Source organism: Canis aureus, chromosome 15 (assembly GCF_053574225.1).
Source record: "Canis aureus isolate CA01 chromosome 15, VMU_Caureus_v.1.0, whole genome shotgun sequence".
Taxonomy (NCBI): Eukaryota; Metazoa; Chordata; class Mammalia; order Carnivora; family Canidae; genus Canis; species Canis aureus.
Genome location: NC_135625.1, coordinates 57,914,372 through 57,937,164, shown reverse-complemented (window position 1 = coordinate 57,937,164; position 22,793 = coordinate 57,914,372). Strand labels below are relative to the sequence as shown.

At 62.1% G+C, this 22,793-nt stretch overlaps 2 protein-coding genes across 2 annotated transcripts in view; one reads left to right on the top strand and one right to left on the bottom strand.

Annotated features, from left to right (window-relative positions):
* Nucleotides 1-7,184: 7,184 nt before the first annotated feature.
* Nucleotides 7,185-22,793, bottom strand: part of LOC144284187 (uncharacterized) — a 159,134-nt gene continuing 143,525 nt past the window's right edge. The window contains exons 7-9 of the mRNA XM_077848503.1: nucleotides 13,787-14,067; nucleotides 10,838-11,045; nucleotides 7,185-7,410 (exon numbers count right to left, since the gene is read on the bottom strand). The gene's annotated coding sequence lies outside the window, so the exon portion shown is untranslated. The remainder of the gene's footprint in view (nucleotides 7,411-10,837; nucleotides 11,046-13,786; nucleotides 14,068-22,793) is intronic.
* LOC144284909 (uncharacterized) lies at nucleotides 16,397-18,710 on the top strand. The gene is made up of 3 exons (XM_077850071.1): nucleotides 16,397-16,471; nucleotides 17,185-17,378; nucleotides 17,611-18,710. The coding sequence occupies exons 1-3, from the start codon at nucleotides 16,458-16,460 to the stop codon at nucleotides 18,072-18,074; spliced, it is 672 nt and encodes a 223-aa protein (XP_077706197.1). The 5' UTR covers nucleotides 16,397-16,457; the 3' UTR covers nucleotides 18,075-18,710.

The window sequence follows — 22,793 nt, the reverse complement described above, 5'->3', positions numbered from 1 at the left end:
AACCTCACAACCACTGACAAGTTTTGAGACGGAGAACTCAACCATAGAACACGCTTTCAAAGCCAGAAGCCAGGGTTCGAGGCACGGCAGGAGGGCGGGCCGCCCCCAGGAGGCCGGGCAGGGGCAGCAGAGCCAGCACCCTGCCAGCCCGGAGCGGCGGGAGTGTCTGCAGACCCACTGGGGACACGGCGACCCGGGGATGCAGGGGGCCAGGCGCCACCGCGTCCAGATTGCGCGGAGCCTGAGGCACAGCCTGCCACCCCACGGCCCACACCTAGCGGCAGGATGCGGCTGTACGGAGGCTGGCACACAGCCCGAGCGCCCGCCCCAGGCCCCGCACAGCCACCTCCGGATCCAGGCACAGCCACTTGGGGTCCCACGGCTCCAGGGTGGCCAGGCTCATTGTCAGTGGGGGGCTGGCCTTGGCCTCACCCTCCCCTCATCCTCTGTCCAGGACAAGAGTAGAGGCTAGGAGGAGGGGGACCAGGCCCGAAGGTGAGGGGTACCCGGCGGTGGAAGAGGGACCGCCCAGAAGTGGGAGCAGGTGCTCTCGGGACAAGGGGACTGGGGATAAGGACCCAGCGGCAGGTTCTGGGGCGTCAGGAAGTGCAGAGGGCGCGGGACTACGCGAATGTAAGCCGGGTGTCCAGGCTCCTGAGCTTTAGTGAGGGGTCTACACGGCAGCAGAGGCCCTGGCCGTGGGCTGGGCATGAGGTCTGGAGAGGCTCAGCGTGGGTGGAGGGAGCTGGGGCCGGCACCCACCGGGAGGGGGGTGGGCTGCAGCTGCCGTGAGCTTCCCAGAGATGAAGGTGACCACAGGCTGCAGGGTCAGGGGTGGGAGAGGGGGAGGCGTCACTGGCCGAGGTCCCGCGCTGGGCCCCTTCCCAAGAGGCCCGGCCCCTGTGCCCACGGGGACGGGGACGGGCTGTTCGCACACGGGGAGAGGCGGCAAGGGCCGAGGTCACCAGGTGGGCTCTCAGGACAGGTGAGTGAGACGCCATCCGGATTGAAGGGCCGTGTCCGAGGGGAAGAGCCCAGCCCGGGGAGCCCCAGGCTGCTTCAGAAGGGGCCCCGGGTGCCGCCACGGACGACAGGGGCCACGCACATGACCAGCCCAGCCTCCCCGGGGGCCGCACTCGGGCTTTACAGTGGGGCGGGGACCCGGGAAGGAAGCTCCCAGATGGCCGCGTGCATTCTCAGAGGGGCCCCTCGGAAGGGGAAATGGAACACAGAAAATAACCCCAACTGGGAAGGAGCACCTCAAAGCTTTGCCGGCCGCTGCCCCCGCCCCGTGGTCACTCCCCCCACACCGTCTGGTCACCGTGCCCCACGTCCGTGGACTCCAGGAGGGCATCCCCGTCCCTCGGAGGCCGGGGCCGGCCCACGTCTCCAGGCTGACCTCTCCCCTGTCCCATCTCCCCATCGGGGCCCCGGGTGCGCACACACGTGCTCGTGCCCCCGCCAGGCCTGCAGCGTGCCGCTCTCCCTCGGGACGGCGCCTCCCACAGCGGCCTCAGCCTCAAGGGTGTCCCCCTGACCACTGGGCAGCCTCCTGACCCCAAGCCCGAAGCACCCCAAGATCCCCCTGTTCAGCACTCAAACCTCTGTGCGGAACACCCGGGTGCCATCCAGCCGCCCCCGCGCCGCCCAGCACACGGCACCGGCCTCCGCATCGGCAGCTCGGCCACCGCCGAAGAGGGGGAGCCCTGCCCACACACGAGAACCCCCACCTCACCGGGCGCACCCCCTGTGCCAAATCAACGCCCCGCCCGGGCCTCGCCAAGTCCCGTGTTTCTGGTCGGGGACCCCTGACGGCGCCCGCACTGGGACCCACCCAGTCCTGCCTGCGGGTGCGGGGTGCTCCCCGCGGGGTTCTGCCTTTCCCACGTTGCTCACGGACGTGTTTCCTAACGCGACCGCTTGCCACCCTCTCTGTGGTGGAATTAAGAAAAGCGTTCTGGGACGAGCATCCCCTGAAGGAGGAAAAGCGGAGAGGACAGGGACAGGTGTCGGGGCCGCCTCTGGCCCCAAGAAAGCGCCCTGCTGGCCGCGCTCCGGCGAGCTTCCGTAGCAAAAGCAAAACAATAAAGGGTTTCTTAACTACAGATTCAGGATGGGGGGGGGGGGCGGGGGCCTGTGAGCTTCTGCTGTCGGGTTTCCCACACGTGACGCTGAGGACCCCGGCCGTGGCCACCACCGTGAGCAGCCCGTGCCCAGGGGCCCGGCGAGCCACCGCGCCGTTTCCTGTGCACCCTGGTGGCTCTGCCGGGGCGGCTCCTGGCGTGAGGGCCTCCCTGCCCCGCTGCAGCTCCCGGGCCTCCACGCGTGTCCCCGCCGGGCCGTGGAATCGCAGCCGCCGACCGCAGCCCTGGGACGTCTCCAGGCCTCCGCGTACCTTCGGGCCGTGCCAGCGAAGGCAGCCACAGAGGCGCTCTCCAGCCCCTGCCGGCAGCGCCCCCAGGCAGCGAGTCCCCGCAGCCCCCCGCGGCGCAGTCAGCCAGAGGGACGCCCCGGAGATCAGCAACACCTGCTTCCAAGTAAGGATCCGGACCTTCTGACGTGCACGGCCCGGACGCACGGTTCCCGGAGCCCCCTCGAGCGAGCGTGCGGTGCAGATGTGCGAGGCAGCCCCCGAAGAGCCCATGGTCACGCGGACACAGGGCCCTAGGGAGACTGCTGGGGGGCGGCCCCCCGAGGCCATGGGCGCCAGAGGGCCGGGGCAGGACGCAGGCCTGGCTGCCGGCCACGCTCTCCTCTCCCGGGCGTCGGGCCTCACGTCCGCACACTGGGGCACACGGTGCCAACCAAGAGGCTGGTCCGTGCCTCGGAGGTGGCCTCGCTCCTGGAGGCCGGGGTCCGCGTCACCTGAGGAGACGCCCGCTTGGCCCCGCAGAAGCACCACCGGTGCCACTGCACGCCCAGGAGCGCACGCCCACGCACACCTGCTCTGCCGCACGACGCCAGGAGGAGGAGGGCTCCCGACCCTTCCTGTGACCCTGCCACACCCCGGGTGAACGGCCCCTGTCCTCAGATCCCCCGCCTGGATGGACACCCTGTGCCTGTGTGCAGGGGATCCTCTCACAGACGTCCTGTCCTCCCACCCCACAGGTCCTTCCATGGGCGCCCCATTCCCCCTCTGCCCCAGGATCCCTCCATGGGTGCCCCATCCACGCTCCACCCCCATGTCCCTCCACCCCTGGGTCCCTCCATGGGTGCCCCATCACCCTTCCACCCCTGGGTCTCTCCATGGGCACCCAACCCCCCTCCACCCCCAGGTCCCTCCATGGGTGCCCCATCCCCCCTCCACTCCTAGGTCCCTCCATGGGCACCCCAGCCCCCTCCACCCCCAGGTCCCTCCATGGGTGCCCCGTCCCCCCTCCACTCCTGGGTCCCTCCATGGGCACCCCATCGCCCCTCCACCCCCAGGTCCCTCCATGGGTGCCCCGTCCCTCCTCCACTCCTGGGTCCCTCCATGGGTACCCCATCCCCCCTCCAACCCTAAATCCCTCCATGGGCGCCCTGTCCCCCCAGCCCCCGGGTCCCTCCATGGGTGCCCCGTCTCCCCCGCCCCCGGTTCCCTCCATGGGCATCCCGTCCCCCCTCCACCCCCGGGTCCCTCCATGGGCGCCCTGTCCCCTCCACCCCCAGGTCCCTCCATGGGCACCCCGTCTCCCCCGTCCCCGGTTCCCTCCATGGGCACCCCATGCCCCCTCCACCCCCAGGTCCCTCCATGGGCACCCTGTCCCCCCCGCCCCCGGGTCCCTCCAAGGGCACTCTGTCCCCTTGTCTCCTTCCCTGGGATCTCCTCCCTGAGGATCCCTGAGCAGCTCGATCAGGACGCTGGGCCTGAGCAGCCACACTGCCCACACAGTCACCGTCACCGTGGGCCGCTCCAACCTGGTCAGGCTCCCCGTCCAGCCCTGCTCCCCACCAAGGGAAGTGCCCCTAACTGCAGACCTAGACCCAGGACAGCCATACTGCGGTCCCTCCACCCAAGCTCTCGGGCCACAGACACTGCAACAAGCCCAGAGCAAAGTGGGTCCTGGGTGCTGAGAGAGAGTGAGCAGCCTCAGACCCAGACATCCAGACCTGCAGGTCCTGGTGGGCCTCAGGGCTCCGAATGCTACCAACACACGCACGTGTGCACGCAGAGGCCTCATAGGGACAGCACCGGGGAGCAACGAGCCCTTCTCTGATCAGCAGGGAGCCTTCCTCCGGGCCTGAGGGCAGGAGGCAGCCCGGACACCAGCAGCTCAGAGAACACAGCAGGTCCCGCCACCCGCAGTCCCAGAGCACAGGCTCCAGGGGCCAGGAACACAGGAGGATCCAGGGAGGGTCCTGAGGCGGGAGCGAGGGACAGCCTGCCGCCCCTTCGGCCCACACATCGGGGAGCAGAGGGTGGGAGCTTCAGGGGCACGGTACCAGGCTGGGCAGGGGTCCCGGCCCTTGTCGCTGACCCACGTTCTGCAACCCCGCCCCCCCCCCAGACGAAGCCCAGGCTGGTTCACTTTCTGGGCCGTCTGAGGCCTCTCAGGGTCACGAAGCTGGAGGGCCCGGGTCCCATATCCTTCAGGTAAGAACGCGGAGACGTCAACACGGGAACGATGTGTGGGGTGCGCAGCACGTGCCTGTGTGTGTATGTGGGGGGGTGTGAAGGTGGACAAGTGTGAGGACGTGCGCGTGAAGCGTGAGGGCGTGGATGTGTCTGCAGGTGCATCTGTGGGAGGCGTCAGTGCATGTGTGCAGGCGTGTACACGGGCCACACGGGGGGGCGCACGTGCCCAGCCCTACTAAGCGGGTCCTTCCTGCCCGCCTGTCCAGCCCCGCGGTGTGAACCGAGGCACCTGGAGCCAGGCAACGTGGGGCCTGTCCCTCTTGCCCCGACCCGAGCCCCCTGCCTGGCGGGCAAGTGGACCACCTAAGCCCTGAGGCCACGGACACAGGCCTCCTTGTGGCTGCCACCGCGGGGCACCCCGGCCGCACTGCAGGAGGGGGAGAGCGGCGACAGCACAGCCGGAGGACACAGTCTGCACAGTCTGGCCACCACCAGCCAACGGGGCATCTCTTGTATCACTCGACCAAGCCCAGACACGGGGGCACTGAGTCAGAGAAAGCTGGCGGGTCACAGGCCCCGAGCAGTAACAAGAGGCGGCTCTCACCTGGCCGAGCGCTGGCCCCACACCTAGGGCACAAGAAGCTGCACGCGCTCCTACAAAGTCCCGGAGCCACCCCAGAAGAAACCGAGGCACGGGGGAAGTACCCACAGCCAGGAGCTCCAGCACCCCTCCACACCGGCCCGCCACGCCGTCTGAGTCGGGAAACGGGATGAGGACGTTAAGGGCTGAATCTGCAGGGACACAGCACGGAGTGTCTGTCCCCCTGGGAGATGAGCCCTGGCCCTGGGGACCTGGGAGAGGGGACAGGAGACGGGCATCGCCAAGAACAATCGCCTCTGGGCAGGCGGCTGGGCAGCTCCCACAGCAGGTGGGGGCAGTGGCAAGCAGACACGTCCTCAAGGATGTCGCTCTGGTCTGAGCCAGGCACAGCACCCACGTCCACTCGTGTGATCTCTGCTCCCAGATGTGACCTCCCCTCCTTCAAGAGGCCAAAGTGTGTCCCCTCCGGCTCCTCTAGACCGCAGCTGCTTTCTACTAAACCCGAAAGATGCCACATCCCGGGCAGGCACTTTCCCAAGGAGGACGGGACCCCCGGCCTGGCAGTGGACATGAGGGGATGTGTGTCCCCTGCATGCAGTGGCTCCGCCCGTGCCAGGCTCCCAGGGCCCAGGTGGGTTTTCACTTATAACTGGTGATCCCGGGGAAGACAAAGGACGTGACAGCTGGCGCCACTATTGCCACGTGTGCCTTGGACCCGAGTGTGGCTTCAAGGGGCAGCGGTCCTCAGGCGCTGTGCCCCGGATACCGGGAGGTACGGGGCAGGGGCGGTCAGGGGAGTCGGTCGTGCCCTGAGCATCATCCCAGAGCACAGGTAGGGCACGGAGGCAGCTTGGACACAGCTCCAGCATCCGTTGGTTGACGTAGAACCTGTGGCCACGGTCCTCTCAGAAAGGACAGTGCGTGGTCCTCCCGGGAATTGACTGGGCTGGGGGCCACCCCTGAAAGCCTGCTCTGTCCCCAGGCCAGGCCGGGGAAGCAAACTGGAAACTGTCAGAGTTCAGGAACAAGGCCGAGGCTGGTAGAGACGGTGAGCGGGGACCGACGGTCCTCTCCAGGGCTCCTGGGGACGGCGGGAGGCAGAGCCTTCTGGAAGACGCCCGAGGGAGACCTCAGTGACAGATCGCTAAGGAGAAGAGTCTGGGGAAACGGGGCCTTTGCTCCCTCTCCCCGACCCCTACCGTTCGGGACACAGGGCTCTGGCCTTCCTGGTTGGGTCCCGTGATGACCCGATGAGCCCAGAGGCACGCGTGTCCACACCAACGCTGGCCGGCCTCAGCCCTCAGCGACCCCTGGGCCACGCGCGTGACGGGCGGGGACCCATATGCTTCAATCAGGGGCTCCAGTCCGAGGCCCCGAAGCCAGGGCCACCAGGGGCAACCTAGGAGACCCACAGTGCTGCGTCCTGAAGACACAGCGGTGACCAAGTCCCACCCTGCCCACCAGGAGCCACAGCCCAGCGGGGGAAAGACAGGGACACAGGCGCAAAGCGTGCCACTGGAGGGGACACGCAGTCAGTGAGCGCGAGAGCCTCGCACGCCGGAGGCAGTGCTGGTGTGGCCCCTGAACAGAGCGGGGTCCCCTGGCTGAATGGGGACGAGGATGAGATTGTGTACGGGTTCCACTCTGATCCACTTAATCCCCGGCGCTGGGTCCCCGGGTCCCGTGTCACTATAAATAGCGACTCTCAAGGCTTGGGCAGGGCCGGAGGGGCTTGGGCAGGGCCGGAGGCGAGGCCCGCCTCTCAGGTGGCCTCTAGTCCCCGTGGGGCTGCTCCCCAGGAGAGCGAGTACTAAGGCGGGTTTGGTGACCTATGAGGAACCTGAGCATCCCCAGTGGCCAAGCTAAGCCACGCGGACGCATTTCCGGAAAACCACAAAATACCAAAACCGGAACAGGAAGACACAGAAAACCCGAACAGGCCAATAAAGAAGAGACCGTACCTATTTCTACTCAAGCGCTTCCGAAAGATAGACAAGAGATGGAATGCTTCAAACTCGTTCTTGGAGGCCAGCCTCACCTTATGTCCAAAAGCAGACAAAGACTCCACCCCACCCAAAAGGAGAATTATACTGCGATGTCCCGATGAACACGGATGCAAACGTCCTCAACGAGATACGAGCCAACAGTATCCAACGGTACATTGAGAAGTTACTCACCGTGACCAGGTGGCATTTATCCCCGGGACGCAAGGCGGGTTCAACACTCGGCAAGCACTCCGTGTGACTGATCAGATCTGCAAGAGAAAAAACAAGAACCAGATGATCCTCTCAAGACACGCACAGAAAGCATTTGACAAAATCCATTCCCGATCCAAACGCTTCAGAGTATAGAGATAGAGGGAAAGTCCCTCAGCATCTTCAAAGCCATCTTCGACAAGCCCCTGCCAAATTATCATTCCCAATGGGGAAACACTGGGAGCCTTTCCCCGAAGACCAGGCACGAGACGGGGATGTCCACTCTCACCGCTGCTATTCTCAACATAGTATGAGACGTCACGGCCTCAGCAATCAGGCGACGAAAAGAAATAAAAGGCATTCAAACCCACAAAGGAAAAGTCAAACTCTCCCTCTTCGCCGATGACATGATACCGTACCGAGAAAAGCCAAAAGACTCCACCCCAAGATTGCTGGAACTCCTACAGCAAGTTCGGCAGTGTGGCGGGATACAAACTCAGGGCCCAGAAACCACTGGCCTTTCTGTACGTGAACAATGAGTCCGAGGAAAGGGACATCGAGGAAGGGGTCAATCCCATTTATACAACCGCAGCACCCCAAAAAAAGTGTGAGCTACCTAGAAAGAAACCTAACCAAAGGGGTAAAGGATCTCTACCCGAAACACTGCAGCACAGGTCTGAAAGACACTGAGGAAGACACAAAGAGATGGAAAAAGGTTCCATGCTCCTGGGTTGGAAGAATTAATATTGGGGAAAATGTCAACGTGGCCAAGGGCAATTTACACAACTAGGGCAAAATCTGTCAGAAATACCACAGACTCTCTTCAGAGAGCTGGAACAAATCATCTGAAGACTTGTGCGGAATCAGAAAAGACCCCAAACAGCCACGGGAATAGTAGCCAAGAAACCCACTGCGGGGCGGGGGGGGGGGGGGGGCAGCACAATGCCCGATTTCAGGGTGTGCCACAAAGCTGTGACCATCAGGACGGTGTGGTACTGGCACAAAAACGGACACATGGATCAATGGAACAGGGGAGAGCATCCAGAAGTGGACCCTCAACTCTACGGGCAACTAAGATTCGGCCAGGCAGGAAAGACCATTCACGGGGGGAAAAAAGAGTCTCTTCGATAAAGGCTTCTGGGAACACTGGACAGCCACATGCAGAGGAATGAAACTGGACCATTCCTCTCACACCAAACACAAGGATAAACTCAAAACGCACGAAGGATGTAAACGTGAGACAAGATTCCACCAACACCCTCCGGGAGAACACAGGCAACAACACCCTTCTTGAACTGGGCCACAGCAACTTCTTCAAATCACATCAGCCACGAAGGCCAGAGAAACAAGAGCGAAATGGACCGCTGGGACTTGATCAAGATGAGCCGGTTCCGCACAGCAAAAGAAAAACACAACAAAACTCAAAGACACCCTCCTGACTGGGAGAAGAGACGTGCAAAGGACCCGTAGGATAAAGGGCCAGCATCCAAGATCGCTGAAGAACCTCTGCAACTCCACAGCAAAGAGACCAACCGTCCAATCCAGGAGTGGCCCCCCAGGAGCCCGTCCCTGCGTGAGGCCCACCGTGCGGCGGATGCACACAGGCGGCGCCCTGCGCTGGGGCCCTCGGAGAAGGGAAGAGGGGCTCATCGTGGGCAGGAGGCCGGCTCCGAGCTGTGGCTCTGGTGGCCCTCGCCCCCGTCCAAGCCGGGACGGCGCCCAGCACACGCTCCCAGTCTGTGGAGTCAGAGACTGGGCCCTGGAATCCCAGGAGGCCATGGAAGCTTCTGGGGATCTGGAGCCGACGCAGACGGCAGCCCCTGGAGGCCAGGGAAGATGCCCACTGGCCCCGGGGTGGGCGGCCTCCGAGGCCAAGGCCGGTCTCAGGGCCGACAGGGTCGGGGAGCCTGGAGCTCAGCCTCAGCGGACAGGAGACACAGCCAAGGGGCCCCCACCGCCCCGAGGGAACGGAGCAGGGGGCAGACAGGAGGCGGATCCACCTCTCCACACCGCACAGCAGCAGCCACGCCCGAGGGGAGGTGCAGAACTCCGGGTTGGGGCAGCCAGGAGACGGTCACAGAAATCCCTCCGAGGCCGCCCAAGTGCGGCGAAGGTGGGGCGCACCAGGGCAGGCCCAGAGCCCGCTGAGCAGCCAGGCGTCCCAAGCACGCCTCTGGGCGCCTCTCCACCCAAGGAGACCTGGGGGCGGCGGGGCACCAGGTCCCCCCAGGAGGCCCCAGCAGGGGCGGCCGGCATCACCCCCCTCAGGGACATCAACGGCACGAGCCGTCGGCGGCAGCCTGGCCAGGCCCCGCTGGGGACGCACCCTGACCGGCTGACGGGGGAGTGGACACCTGCCTCCCCGCACCTCCCCCTGCACAACCTCACTTTGGTCCAGGAGGTCCCAGAACGACACACGATGTGACCCAGGCCATGCTCCACACTGATGTGGCCGCGACGTGAGAGCTGTTGGGCGTGAGCCCCACGCGACGTCACACAAGACAGCACGGGCTGTGACACGAGGGGTGACGTGCGACGGGGCGGACGTCACATGCTGACAAAGGACGCGATGCGAACCGCAGGCGTATTCGTGGCACGTGGTGCCCGGCGCTCTGATGGCTGGGACGTGGCCGGGGACACGAGCGGACGCCGTCGCGAGGGGGAGCCTCCGAACCATCCGGGAGACGCACCTGTGCTTCCTGCCCGGCCCTGCCTGCCTGCCCCAGTGCAGCGCCCCCTCGAGGGCAGAGGCTCCAGTGTCTGGATGCACGCTGGCCTCACCGGGGTCTCTCCCGGCCCAACCCTGGCGTGGGCGCAGACCCGCCACCACTGGCACAGGGACCCACTGCCCGTAGGGCCCCCACCCCTGTCCCCGAGGGCGCTGCCTGCCTCCTGGACGCCCCACCTCCACACCCGTCCACACTTCGGAGCCTCCTCGTTTGCATCTCTCTCTCCCCTTTCTTGTTCCCCAGACGACGCTGCTGCTGCCACTTCTCAGCTCCGAGTGTGGATGCTGACAGCGGTCCCTGGGAATTAAGCCCGTCCTGCGGGGCTGCACCCACCCCTCTGAGCTGCTGAGACCTTCGGCACGGGGGTGCTCCAGCCACCGGCGCGGCCTCCCGGCCCCACGCCGTCCCTACCCCGACCGAGGGTCCCTAACTCTTCATCCCGCTGCCTGACGGGACGAGACAGGCTGGCTGAGAAGCGGACACGGCCGGCCCGCGGTGTCCAGGCGACGCGCACCTGTTCCCTCCAAGGCCCCTCGGCACGGGGCACCTGGACGCCAAGGCGCGCAAGGCCGAGCACGTGCAGTTCCTTCAGCGGAACCCGGCTGACTCCCTGGATGCCCGGCCTGGCTACGCGACAAAGCGTATTTCCTCCCGCCCCACTAACGCCATCCCGACAATGCCCGGGACGGCCAGGGATGAAAAAATGCCGTCCCAGCCAAATGCAGAGGAGGGGGTCCCAGAGGCACACGCGCCTCACCATGCGGCCTGGCTCTCGGCAGAGTGGACGGGACAACGCGGGGGCGGACGCTACGGGGACGGTCGCCGCGGGGCGCTCACGTGATGGTATCGATCATGTCCAGGCCCATCTCCACGCAGCAGTGGGCATGGTCGGTCTTGGGCTGGGTGAGGCCGGACACGCAGTAATAACAGTCGCCGAGGATCTTGATGCGGCGACAGTGGTTCTCCTGGAGGGGGAGGGGGGGCGACAGGACAAATCCCAGGTTAGTGACCCGCCCGGGGCCTGGACACCTGTACTTTCACCACCAGGTGCCAGAGACCACAGAGGGTGCAGCACGACAGGCAGGGGACCCCCTAGGAGGCCAGGACCGCCTCAGGAAGGTGAGCGGCCCCCAGGGCTGTGGTTAGGGTCACCCTGGGGCACCCACCCGGCCCTACACCTGCACTCAGGCCGGTTCCCACGCAGGGGCCCACCCTGCCCGCCCCGCGGCCCAGCTGGCACACCCACACAGCCCCAGCCTGGAGCCAGCTCTCTCTTCCAGCTTCCCTCCTGACCACCCCCTCAGACCGTCACCTGCTGGCCCCTGTGCATCGTGCCACACACCCCCGACACCGGCCCCCGAAGGGCACGTGCGCACACTTGAGTCCTCGTGGCTGGCCTCCACGGGATGTGTGGGCGGCTGTCTGTGAAGAGTCACCCGCCGGGGCCCGAGCCGCAAGGGGCGCACCAGGCTCTGCACCCTGACCTCGCCACCCAGGGTCATCTCAGAACTGCCACTCTGGCACTTTGCAACAGGAAGAGTGTCAGCGCCCACCTCGCCGTCGCCCGGGGGCAGACTCACTAGCACCTGTCACACGCTGACCCGCTGCTCTCGGCTGTGATCATCCTCGGACACTTCCGTAAAGCTCCCCTCTGCGTCCCTAAAATAGCAGACGGCCTCACAAGACTCCTTCCCGCCAGTGGCTCAGGTCCACGGGTGTGTCCACGAGATACGAGGGAGACGCTCTCCAAAACGCATTCACGCGTTCTCCCAGAGGGGACAGCAAGCCCGCTACACGTTAACGGAAGTCGCAAACTTCACGAAAAACGATGACCTTTTCCAGAATGAACACAAGCAGTGAGAAGCGTGGCTGTGTTCACACGGGGAGTGTCGCGGGCGCCCTGGGCCCACGGGCGTCTGCAGCCCCTCTGAGAGCACATCCCCCGGCTTCTGCTCATGCTGCCCTCCGTCTGCCCAGAAGGACCGACCCCTCCGGCTGTTCTCCGGGGCTACACGTTGACCTGAGAATTCACCGTGAGAGCCCTCAGCTCCCGCCTCCTGCAGCCCCACCCACGTCCCACGTCGGAGGACAGGGCGCCCGCCCGGCCCTTGGGCTCCCCCGTGGACTGCAAGCTGGCCGCAGGGACGTCCGGTTCTGACCACTCAGCCTCCGGGGGACCGTGGCAGCCACCTGTTAGGACCCCGCCGGCCTCCCTGCCTGCGGAAAGGAGCTCCCGGGTGTCCCACGCGAAGGTCGGGCCGCTGGCGGCCTGTCCTCGGCTGGTGTTGGGGAGCCGGAGCCAGATGGCCGGAGGCAGACGCCCCCCCGGGGGAGCCGAGGGCCGGGCCCCGGGAGTCTGCCGGCCCGCGTTCCTCAGCCACGCTCGCCAGGCCTCCAGCCAGCAGGCAGCCCTGGGCTCTCTCCGGGCTCTTCCGGAGCGCTCGCCCCGCCGTCCCCATCGTCCCCAGTGGGCAGGCAGGCCAGGACGCCCAGGCAGGCCAAGGACAGGGAGCCCTCTCCCAACGTCCCCTGTCCCCAGGCCTGGGGCCCACGGATGGCACCAGGGGCCACCGCCAAGCCTCGCCCGTGTCCTGGGCGTCAGGACGTCCTCCCAGCGATCAGACCGGGGCTGCAGGGTATCAGGATGAGGACGGCCTCACACCTTCTAGGCCAAGACTCCCACACCTACTGTAGAGTTTGCCTTGGATTCCGGAACCTAGGATCGTGGGAAGCTATTGCCCATCCCTGCCCCGGTGGCACTGTCATCTTCTGGGCCTCCAGAATGAGGGTACCGGTGCCCACGTGTGTGCACACAGGGACCTTGTGGGCCTGGACGCATGGACACACCAAGGAAGAACATGTGGTGGGAGGTATTTCCTGCATGGGACACCCGCCTCCAATGTCATAGATATGATGCCACAGTGGCCTGGGGACGTCTGGAGGAAGCACCTGCTAGGATAATCCCTATGCCACAGGCAAGAGGCAGACCATCCCCGACGGGCACAACGGCTTCTCCGGGGTGGAAACCAGGGAAGAATGGAAAGTTGCGTCTGAACCCAGGTGTGTTTCGAGGTGGGGCCCTAGCTGCACACAGTCCTTCCCTGGGGCCTGTGGAGAGGGGTGCGGTTGTGTCACTGTGTGCACACAGGCCATTGCCTGTGGTGGGGGGGCATCGGCAGCCCTGAGCGCTGCTCCTGAAGCTTCCTCCAGGAGTGGACTCAGGGACGGGGGTCCCAGGCAGTGAGGTCACTTCTTTCACAACAGAGGCCAACAGAACTTGGAACCCCTGCCCGGGGCTACATTCTAGTGCAGCCCCACCTCAGGCTCACTTTCAGGAGACTTTTGCTACTGAAAGATGTTCCCTGATAGATATACCAGTTGGGAGGATCTTGAGGAACCCCCGGAATGCGGCTGCTTCCAATGGTGGAGCTGTTGGTGCGACCGTCAAACCCAACGCCTCAGGGAGTTTTTCAGGAGGTGCCGGAGGGTAATACAGAGCAGGCCAGGCCAGGCCAGGCCACCTGTGCCAGCCATCCTGGGCAGCCCCATCCCCTCCTCTTCAGTTTCAGGGAATCAGGGATGTGTGGGCAGGTCGCATCCAGCCTGGAGGACCTTGCAGGGGAGCAGGTTCCCCGGTGATCCCTTCAGGGTCACCCTGATGTCACGGTGGGCAGGGTGGAAACAGGATTCCCGAGGCGCCTCTTACCCGACTCGGAGTTAACCCAAGGCCCTGCAGCAGCATCCCTTTGCTCTCCTTGGGGGAGGTGTGTGCCGGCTGTGCTGTGGTGGGTCTGCAATGGAGTCAGCTGGGTGTGCAGCCCGGCCGAGGCGGCCAGACCGGGCGCTCAGGCCTCCTGCCTGGCTGCCCTGCAGTCTTTACAGAGCTCCACATGGGAGATACGGAGCGCCGCGCGGGAATATGAGTGCCGGTGGAAGAGGAAAGAGAAAATCCGCCACACCCCAGGGTCCAGCACATCCTCCGAAGACCTGCAAGGGTTGAAGGTGAGTGCAGGGGCTGGGGCCACCCGACACCCAGGGCCCCGATGCAGCAGGAAGGGCCCCGGGTCCCAGAAGCCAGCCTGTGCTCCCCTGGGCTCCCCCCTAGACTTCTGCTGCTACAGGAGTCTGGATTCCCCTTCTCCCCAAACTTGCCCCCATGGCCCTGCCCCTGCCAGGGCCAGATGCAGAGTCCCTGGGCACAGATTTGTAGGAATATCAGAATAGAGCCTTCAGGGGTGCCTGGTCACCCAGTGGTTTAGCATCTGCCTTCCGCCCAGGCCCTGATCCTGGAGACCCAGGATCGAGTCCCGCCTCGGGCTCTCTGCATGGGGACTGCTGCTTCCTCTCTGTGTCTGCCTCTCTCTCTCTCTCTCTCTCTGTGTGTGTGTGTGTCTCGTGAATAAATAATAAAAACTGTTTTTTATAATGTTTTCTTTTTAAAGATTTTATTTATTTATTCACGAGAGACAGAGAGAGGCACAGACACAAGCAGAGGGAGAAGCAGGCTCCACGCAGGGAGCCTGATGTGGGACTGGATCCTGGGTCCCCAGGATCACGCCCCGGGCTGAAGGCAGTGCTAAACCACTGAGCCACCCGGGCTGCCCATAAAAACTTTTGAAAAAGAGACACACCGTGTCTCATCGCACACGCTCTCTAGTAGTTTGCACTGTGCTCTGCTTTCTCCTAACTGGTGCTCCCAGGAGGCCCCATTGGCCTGACGTCCTTCCCCACCTTCTCCAAGGCTTGAGCATGGTCCTGGTGAGTTGGGAGACTTTTGCCCAAAGGGACACGGGGCTCACTGTACTATGTCTATCGCTCTGCAGTTAGGTTTTGAAGGAGCGCATCCCTGCCCCCCGTCCCCCTGGGGTCAGGCACAGGGGCCTCGTGTGCTGCACAACATGTCAGAGGCCAGTTGGTCCCAACAGCCACTGAGCCCTTCACTGATGCAGGACTTCGATGCGATTCCCTTCTGTTGCCAAATCACAGGGTGGCGCTGAACATCCTGCAGCCCTCACGCCCTGGGCCCTCCCACCCAAGGAAAGGTCTCCGTGTGGGCACCTCGACACAGGGACGTGTGGTCAAATTCAAGGGGTGAAGCCGTTAATGCAGGGAGGTGCTGTCAAAACTCAGCTGACAAGCGGCCCTGGGAGACTCACCCCTCCCACTTGAGATCCTTGTATTGATCCAAATTTTTTTGAAAATTTATCCTCTAAGATTATTTCTTTATTGGATAGTTTGTTTAAGAGACAGGCAGAGAAGCAGGGAGCAGAAGAGGGAGACACAGGCTCCTCAAGCACACTCTGCCCCAAGCGCAGAGCCTGCCAGGGGCGGGATCTCAGGATGCTGAGACCATGACCTGAGCCACAACCCACAGTCAGATGCCTAGTGACTGAGCCGCAGGCGTCAAGCCCCGTGTTCCTGCTGTGGGCACTCCTGCCCCCCCCTGCCCCCCGCAGCCACTGAGAGCTCGGGCTTTGGTCTGCGCTCCAACTGCCAGGTGGTCTGGAGGCTACAGTGCAGGCTGCACGTCCCCTCTGTCCCACCTCAGGCTGAAAGGGCCTCAGCCCTGAGAAAGAATCGGATCTTCCCGACCACCCCCAGCCGGAGGGAGCTGCTGGAGCAGCAGGTAGAAGAACTGGTGCCCGCCTTGCTGTGCTTGGACGACCTTTCCATTGTTCAATTTATGGAAACGTATCCTGAATTTGGCACCACCGAAGAGATCCTGGACCTGCTGTTTGCAAAGTGAGCACCCTGACCCTCCACAGCCCAGGGGGATGGGCCACCTACTGGTTGGGAGTCTTGGGAATGTTCCTGAACTTCCCGGCCCCTGGGGCTGCTCCTCTGACTGGAGTTGAGTCACACAGGGCCTTGTTGGGTCCTGTAGGGAAGCCCCTGGGGCCAGGCCTGTGGCGGGTCGGCTAGAGGGGCTGTGATTGTGCTCAGCAGTCGTCGTTCTCTCCCCATGACGAAGCCTGTGCCGCCTCCCCACCGTCACCAGGGTCTTGAGCTGGCCTGTTTTGCCACTGAAAGGGAGGTTTGAGTCCATCTGGGGTCTGTGTCCTGGGGCATTCAGGGTAGGGGTCCCCGGGGACACCGGGGCGCCCTGGCCCACTCGGATGTAGGCCATGGGCCTGGCCAGAGCCCTTTCATTCCTCAAGCATTCAGGAGGACCCAGCAGGTGCAGACGCTTCTCTAGGAGCTGCCCGTGGCCCCACGCACAGAGCTGATGGCCTCCCAGGGTTCTGGACTAGTTGGGGTTCAGAGGGTGACAGCAACTATGAGGAGAGGTCGGGTCCACAGGACGGTTCATGTGAGGCCCCCCGCCCTCCTCTAGATACCGATGCATCCAAGCGTCCCCCGAGAAAGGAGAAATCCAGATGCTCTGGGAAAGGTGAGTGAGCTCTGGCTCATGCAGGAGGGCCTTCCCTCTCCAGGAGGGCAGCGAGGGGACTGTGGGTCGGAGGGGCTGCTGGACCCTCACCCGTCAGCAATTCCTGTGGCAGGGTAAAGGTCTGAGGCCCCTTCAGGAAAAGAGCAAAGGAGAGCCGTGGGTGGGGTGCGGGCGAGCTTTGTGGGAGAGCACTGGGACCCCAAAGGGAGACCTCCTCCATGCCCATCCCCCCCAACCCTGTCTGCCCCACACCTGGGACGCAGAGCAGAGGGTGTGGGGAGCGTCACCCTCACCAATCTGGTGGCACCTGGACCCGGGTGCATGGCAGGTGCTCAGGAGAGCCAGTGAGTGCTCACGGACCAGACGGCCCCCGCCCCGGGGGAGATTAGAGTCAGTGGAAGGACACCCCCTGGGGGCCCCTCGTGAGGGAGGCAGGGCTGAACCACGGGAGGGAAGGTTCCCCGGGAAAGACAGTGATGGTCACACCGCTGGTCATGGGCTCCCACGCACAGAGGCTTCGTGCCAGCCCCTCCTCAGTGAGCAGGCCTGTGGCAGGCAGGACCGCCAGGTGGCAGGTGGACAAGGAACAGCATTTGCCTCCGACAGCCCCGTGCGGGAGGCCGAGGGCCCCGGTTCCTGCCGGGCTTCCCCGGGACACCTCTGTGTGAGGGAGCCCTGTCTTCTGACGCCTCTGCCCACCTGTCCCTCCCCAGCACCATGACCTCCTTCCTGACCATCTGGCTGACCTACTATGAGGAGGACTTCGACGATCCCCCAGAATTTCCTGCCCTGACCAAGCTGATGAATTTCACGGGGCAGTACTTGCCAGACTCAACGCTGGACCGTCGAGTCAACAGTTACTCTGAATATTTAAGAAACCTCCATCAAGCGGAGTTTGAGGGTGGAGGTGAGGAGGACTGGGGTGGCCGAGGGGGGACAGGGTGGGCCACACAGATCAAGCCTCCGTGCTGCTGGGCCAGGAGCACTGGGTAGGCTCACACCCCATCCCCACGGGCTGCAGTCTGGGGAGACCTCCCAGGGCTCTTGCACTCACACACGTTGAGCGGTGGGAAGAGGGTCCTTGATTTGAGAGGGACGTGGAAAGTCCATCCTGGTGATAATACTTTGTCTTCTTGGAGATGATACTGTGTCTTCGGACCGCGAGCAACACCGTGAACCACCCCAAGAGCGCGCCCGAGCTTCGACGGAGGGGCCTGCTGCACCTTCAGGGTCTCAGGGGACGGAGCTGGTCCCGGCTGCTGAAGCTGAGGGCTCGGCCCGAGCCCTAATGCCAGCTGCCGTTTACAAGGTAAGACACGTGATGGTCAGACCTCTCCATCCCTGTGCTGACCCGGAAGAACCACCTGCACCCTTGGGAGCGCTGGAGGCCGAACGGGCCCCACCACCGGCTATCAAGGTCATCAATGGGCCGGAGCAGCAGCCTCACTCAGGGGAGCAACCGGCTTCGGACCCCGAGCAACACCCGGAACCACCGCGGCAAGAGCCCGCCCGAGGCCGACTGTGGGGCCTGCTGCACCTTCAGGGTCTCAGGGGATGGAGCTGGTCCCGGCTGCTGAAGCTGAGGGTTCGGCCCGAGCCCTGATGCCAGCTGCCGCTTACAAGGTAAGACACGTGATGGTCAGACCTCTCCATCCCTGTCCTGACCCGGAAGAACCACCTGCACCCTTGGGAGCGCTGGAGGCCGAACGGGCCCCACCACCGGTTATCGAGGTCATCGATGGGCCGGAGCAGCCGCCTCACTCAGGGGAGCAAACGGCTTCGGACCCCGAGCAACACCCGGAACCACCGCGGCAAGAGCCTGCCCGAGGCCGACTCTGGGGCCTGCTGAAGCTCCTGGGCCTGAGGTGATCGAGCCGGTCCCGGCTGCTGGTGCTGAGAGCTAGGCCTGGGACGAGATGACGGCTGCTGAGGTCAAGCCAAGGTACCTGGTGGTCATACCTCAGATTCACTGCCCCGACCTGGAGGAGCCACCTGCTTCTTGGCCACCCCAGAAGGAGGAGCAGGTCCCGGCGCTGGCTCTCGAGTTCATCGAAGGGCCAGAGCTGTCACCTGCCTCAGTGGGGCTACAAGGCTCGGCCCCCGAGCAGCAGTTCGTGAAGGCTGCAGCACAATTGAAGCCTCCCCTCCCCTTTCGTTGTGCTGTTTCTGTATTTTGTGTTTTTCATAATTTCTTCATGAATTTTATTTGTAATAAAGGATAAGTTAACTTTATGCAAAATTGACTCTGATGCTTTTAAATAATACATCGTGGTACTTTAGGTCCATTCATACTTCCAAGCTCGTTCTATGAGGCCAGCATCACCTTAATTCCAAAACCAGACAAAGACCCCACCAAAAAGGAGAATTATAGACCGATATCCCCGATGAACACGGATGCAAACATTCTCAACAAGATACGAGCCAACAGGACCCAACAGTACATAAAGAAGATTACTCGCCATGAGCAAGTGGGATTGATCCTCTGGATGCAAGGCTGGTTCAACACTCGTAAAGCAGTCAATGGGATGGATCACATCAACAAGAGAAAAACAAGAACCAGATGATCCTCTCAATAGATGCAGAGAAAGCATTTGACAAAATACAGCATCCATTCCTGATCAAAACTCTTGAGACTGTAGTGATAGACGGAACATTCCACAGCATCTTCAAACCCATCTACGGAAAGCCCATAGCAAATATCATTCCCGATGGGGAAACACTGGGAGTCTCTCCCCGAAGATCAGGAACACGACAGGGACGTACACTCCCACCACGGCTACTCAACAAACTACTACAAGTCCTAGCTTCAGCAATCAGGCAGCAAAAAGAAATAAAAGGCATTCAAATTGGCAAAGAAGAGGTCAAACTCTCCCTCTTCGCAGATGACATGATACTGTACCTAGAAAACCAAAAGACTCCACCCCAAAATTGCTAGAACTCATACGGGAAATTCGGTGGCGTGGCAGGATACCAAATCAATGCCCAGAAATCAGTGGCATTTCGATACACTAACAATGAGACTGAAGAAAGAGAAATGAAGGAGTCGGTCCCATTGACAACTGCACCCAAAAGCATGAGATACCTAGGAATACACCTAACCAGAGAGGTAAAGGATCCCGACCCGAAAAACTACAGAACACGTCTGAAAGAAACTGAGGAAGACACAGAGAGATGGAAAACTATTCTGTGCTCCTGGATTGGAAGAATTCATGTATTGGGAAAACGTCCACGTGACCCAGGGCAATTTACACATGGAAGGCAATCCCTATCGAAATACCATGGACTTTCTTCAGAGAGTTGGAACAAATCATCTGAAGATTAGTGTGGAATCAGAAAAGACCCCAAGTAGCAGGGGAATATGAAAAAAGAAAACCAGAGCCGGAGCATCACAATGTTGGATGTCAAGTTGTGCCACAAAGCTGTGCTCATCAAGACAGTGTGGTACTGGCACAAAAACAGACACACAGATCAACGGAACAGAACAGAGAATCCAGAAGTGGACCCTCAACTCTATGGTCAACTAATATTCGAGAAAGCAAGAAACACCATCCACTGGAACAAAGACAGTCTCTTCACTAAAGGCTGCTGGGCACGTTGGACAGCCACACGCAGAGGAATGAAACTGGACCATCCTCTCACACCACCGTACACAAAGAGAAACTCAAAATGGATGAAAGATCTAAATGTGAGACAAGAAGCCATGAAAATCCTAGAGAACACAGGCAACACCCTTCTTGAACTTGGCCACAGCAACTTCTTGCAAGATACATCCGTGAAGGCAGAGAAACAAAAGCAAAAATGAATCACTGGGACTTCATCAAGATGAGGAATTCCGGACAGCAAAAGAAACGCTCAACAAAACTAAAAGACAACCCACAGAATGGGAGAACATATTTGTAAATGACCCGTCAGATAAAGGGCCAGTGTCCAAGATCTCTAGAGAACTCATTCAACTCTACAGCAAAGAAACCAACAATCCAATCATGAAATGGGCAAAAGACATGAACAGAAATGCCACAGAGGAAGACACAGACGTGGCCACCAAGCACATGAGACAATGCTCCGCATCACTGGCCATCAGGGAAACAAAACGCAAAACCACAATGAGATACCACCTCACACCAGTGAGAATGGTGAACGTTAAGAAGACAGGAAACAACAAATGTTGGAGACGATGTGGAGAAAGGGGGACCCTCCTGCACTGTTGGTGGGAATGTGAACTGGGGCAGCCACTCTGGAAAACTGTGTGGAGGTTCCTCAAAGAGTTCAAAATAGAGCTGCGGGCGAGCCAGCAATCCCACTGCTGGGGATTTACCCCAAAGATACGGATGCAGTGAAACGCCGGGACCCCTGCACCCCGATGTTTCTAGCGGCAATGTCCACAATAGCCACGCTGTGGAAGGAGCCTCGGTGCCCATCGACAGACGAATGCATAAAGATGTGTTCTACCTATGTAATGGAGTATTCCTCAGCCAAGAGAAATGACAAATACCCCCTATTTGCTTCGACGAGGAGGGACCTGGAGGGTATTATGTTGAGTGAAATAAGTCAATGTGAGATGAGAAGGTCAAACATTATATGGTCTCATTCTTTTGGGGAATATAAAAATTAGTGACAGGGAATAAAGGGAAAGGAGAGACAATGAGTGAAAATATCGGTGAGGGTGACAAAACATGAGAGACACGTGACTCTGGGAAAAGAACAAGGGGTAGTGGAAGGGGAAGTGGGTGGGGAGTTGGGGTGACTGGGTGATTGGAACTGAGGGGGGCACTTGGTGGGATGAGCACTGGGTGTCATGCTACATGACAGCAAACCGAACTCCAATAAAAAAAATCGTTTTAAAAAGAAGAGTGAACCCGCGGCGCCCGGCCCTGCGTCTCCACCCTGTCGGGAGCAGCGTGGGGCGAGCGAGACGCCGGCCACCCGCTCTCCTCCTGCTGCTGCTGCGTGGGCTCTGCTTCCTTTGCTCGTGCTGGGCCCGGGGAGCGGGTAATGGGCCGGCTGCTGCCGAGGGGGGCGCGGGGGGCCCTCGCCTTCATCTCTCTTGCACACTCCTGCTTGCGCTCTCTTGGTGTGTGTGCGTCCGCCGGCTGCTCAGCCCCATCGGGGAGACCAGACTGGGGCTCTTGGTCGGCGCTGCCGGATGTGGGGACACCTTCCCGAGTAGGCCACAGACGCAGCAGGAACTGTCGTCCCACATCATCTGTGGGGCCTGGTCCTTTCGGGGAGCCGACCGGGTGCCCTCGGAGGACACAGACGCGGTCTTTGCTCCTGCCTCTGCTCTGCCCGTGGGGCCTGAGCTACCCCAGGCCCGCAGGCCGCGTGCCCGCTGCTCTGTGGGGCTGTCAGCTGGCAGGTTTCCTGGGACCTTCCCTCCGGGGCTGTCCTGGGGGCTGCGGAGGACTCCTTTCTAGGCGATGGTTCCTCCAGAAACGGCCCCCTTCAAACGGCTTGAGTAGGCGGGAGCTGACTCGTCCGTCGTGTGGGGGCAGGTTTGTGGCTCCCGGTGGCCAGAAACGCGTGGGGATTCCTGAGTATGTCGAAGCAGCCCCTGGGAAGCATCGGGTGGCTCTCGTGCCTTCGAAGGAGCTGCAGACACCAGATGGCTGGGAGGAGCGTAGCCAAGGGGGCGCAGAGCTCTGCCCCCCTAGTTCGGCCGGAGCCTGTTGCTGGAGCTGCTGAGGCCCATCCTCAGGGTCCCCAGGATTTGCACACCTGTCCCATGTCCCAGGGTTCTTATGGCACGCACGTACATGAGAACCGGCCTCGATGGTCTCGTCGGGGTCTCTGGTGTGACGACGTGGGACGTGCACCGTACGCCAGCTACTCGGGAGACTGCGGAGCCATGGACTCCATGGTCCGTCGTCTTCTCTATCTGACGTCGTTTTCAGTGTTGCGTTTCGGCCCACCCCGCCTGCCGTGGCAGCGGCTCACCAGGGTCAGAGTGGCGGGCTGGGGCACGGGGCCATGCGGCCGATGGCGGGCCGTCCTCGTGGGTGTCCTCTGCCCATTGCTGCCGGCCTGGGCCCTGGAGCCGGTGCAGCCTGCGTGTTTTGTCTCTCCAGACCGGCCGCCGCAGATTGGCCACTGAGCTCCGTCAGCCGAGGTCCGCGGAGACCAGGGTGCCCGCCCGCGAAGCCCCCTCTCCAGTGTCGGTTTGCAATAAATCTGTATTTAAGCACTTCGGCGTCCGTGTGTGTCACTTGCTTCCGAGACTCTTCTCTGCGTGTGTGCGTTTCCGGAACTCCAGCCACGAGGTCCCTGGCTCACGGACAAAGCAGATGCCACCGTAGGGGTTCCTCAGTGTCTTCTGAACTGTGCC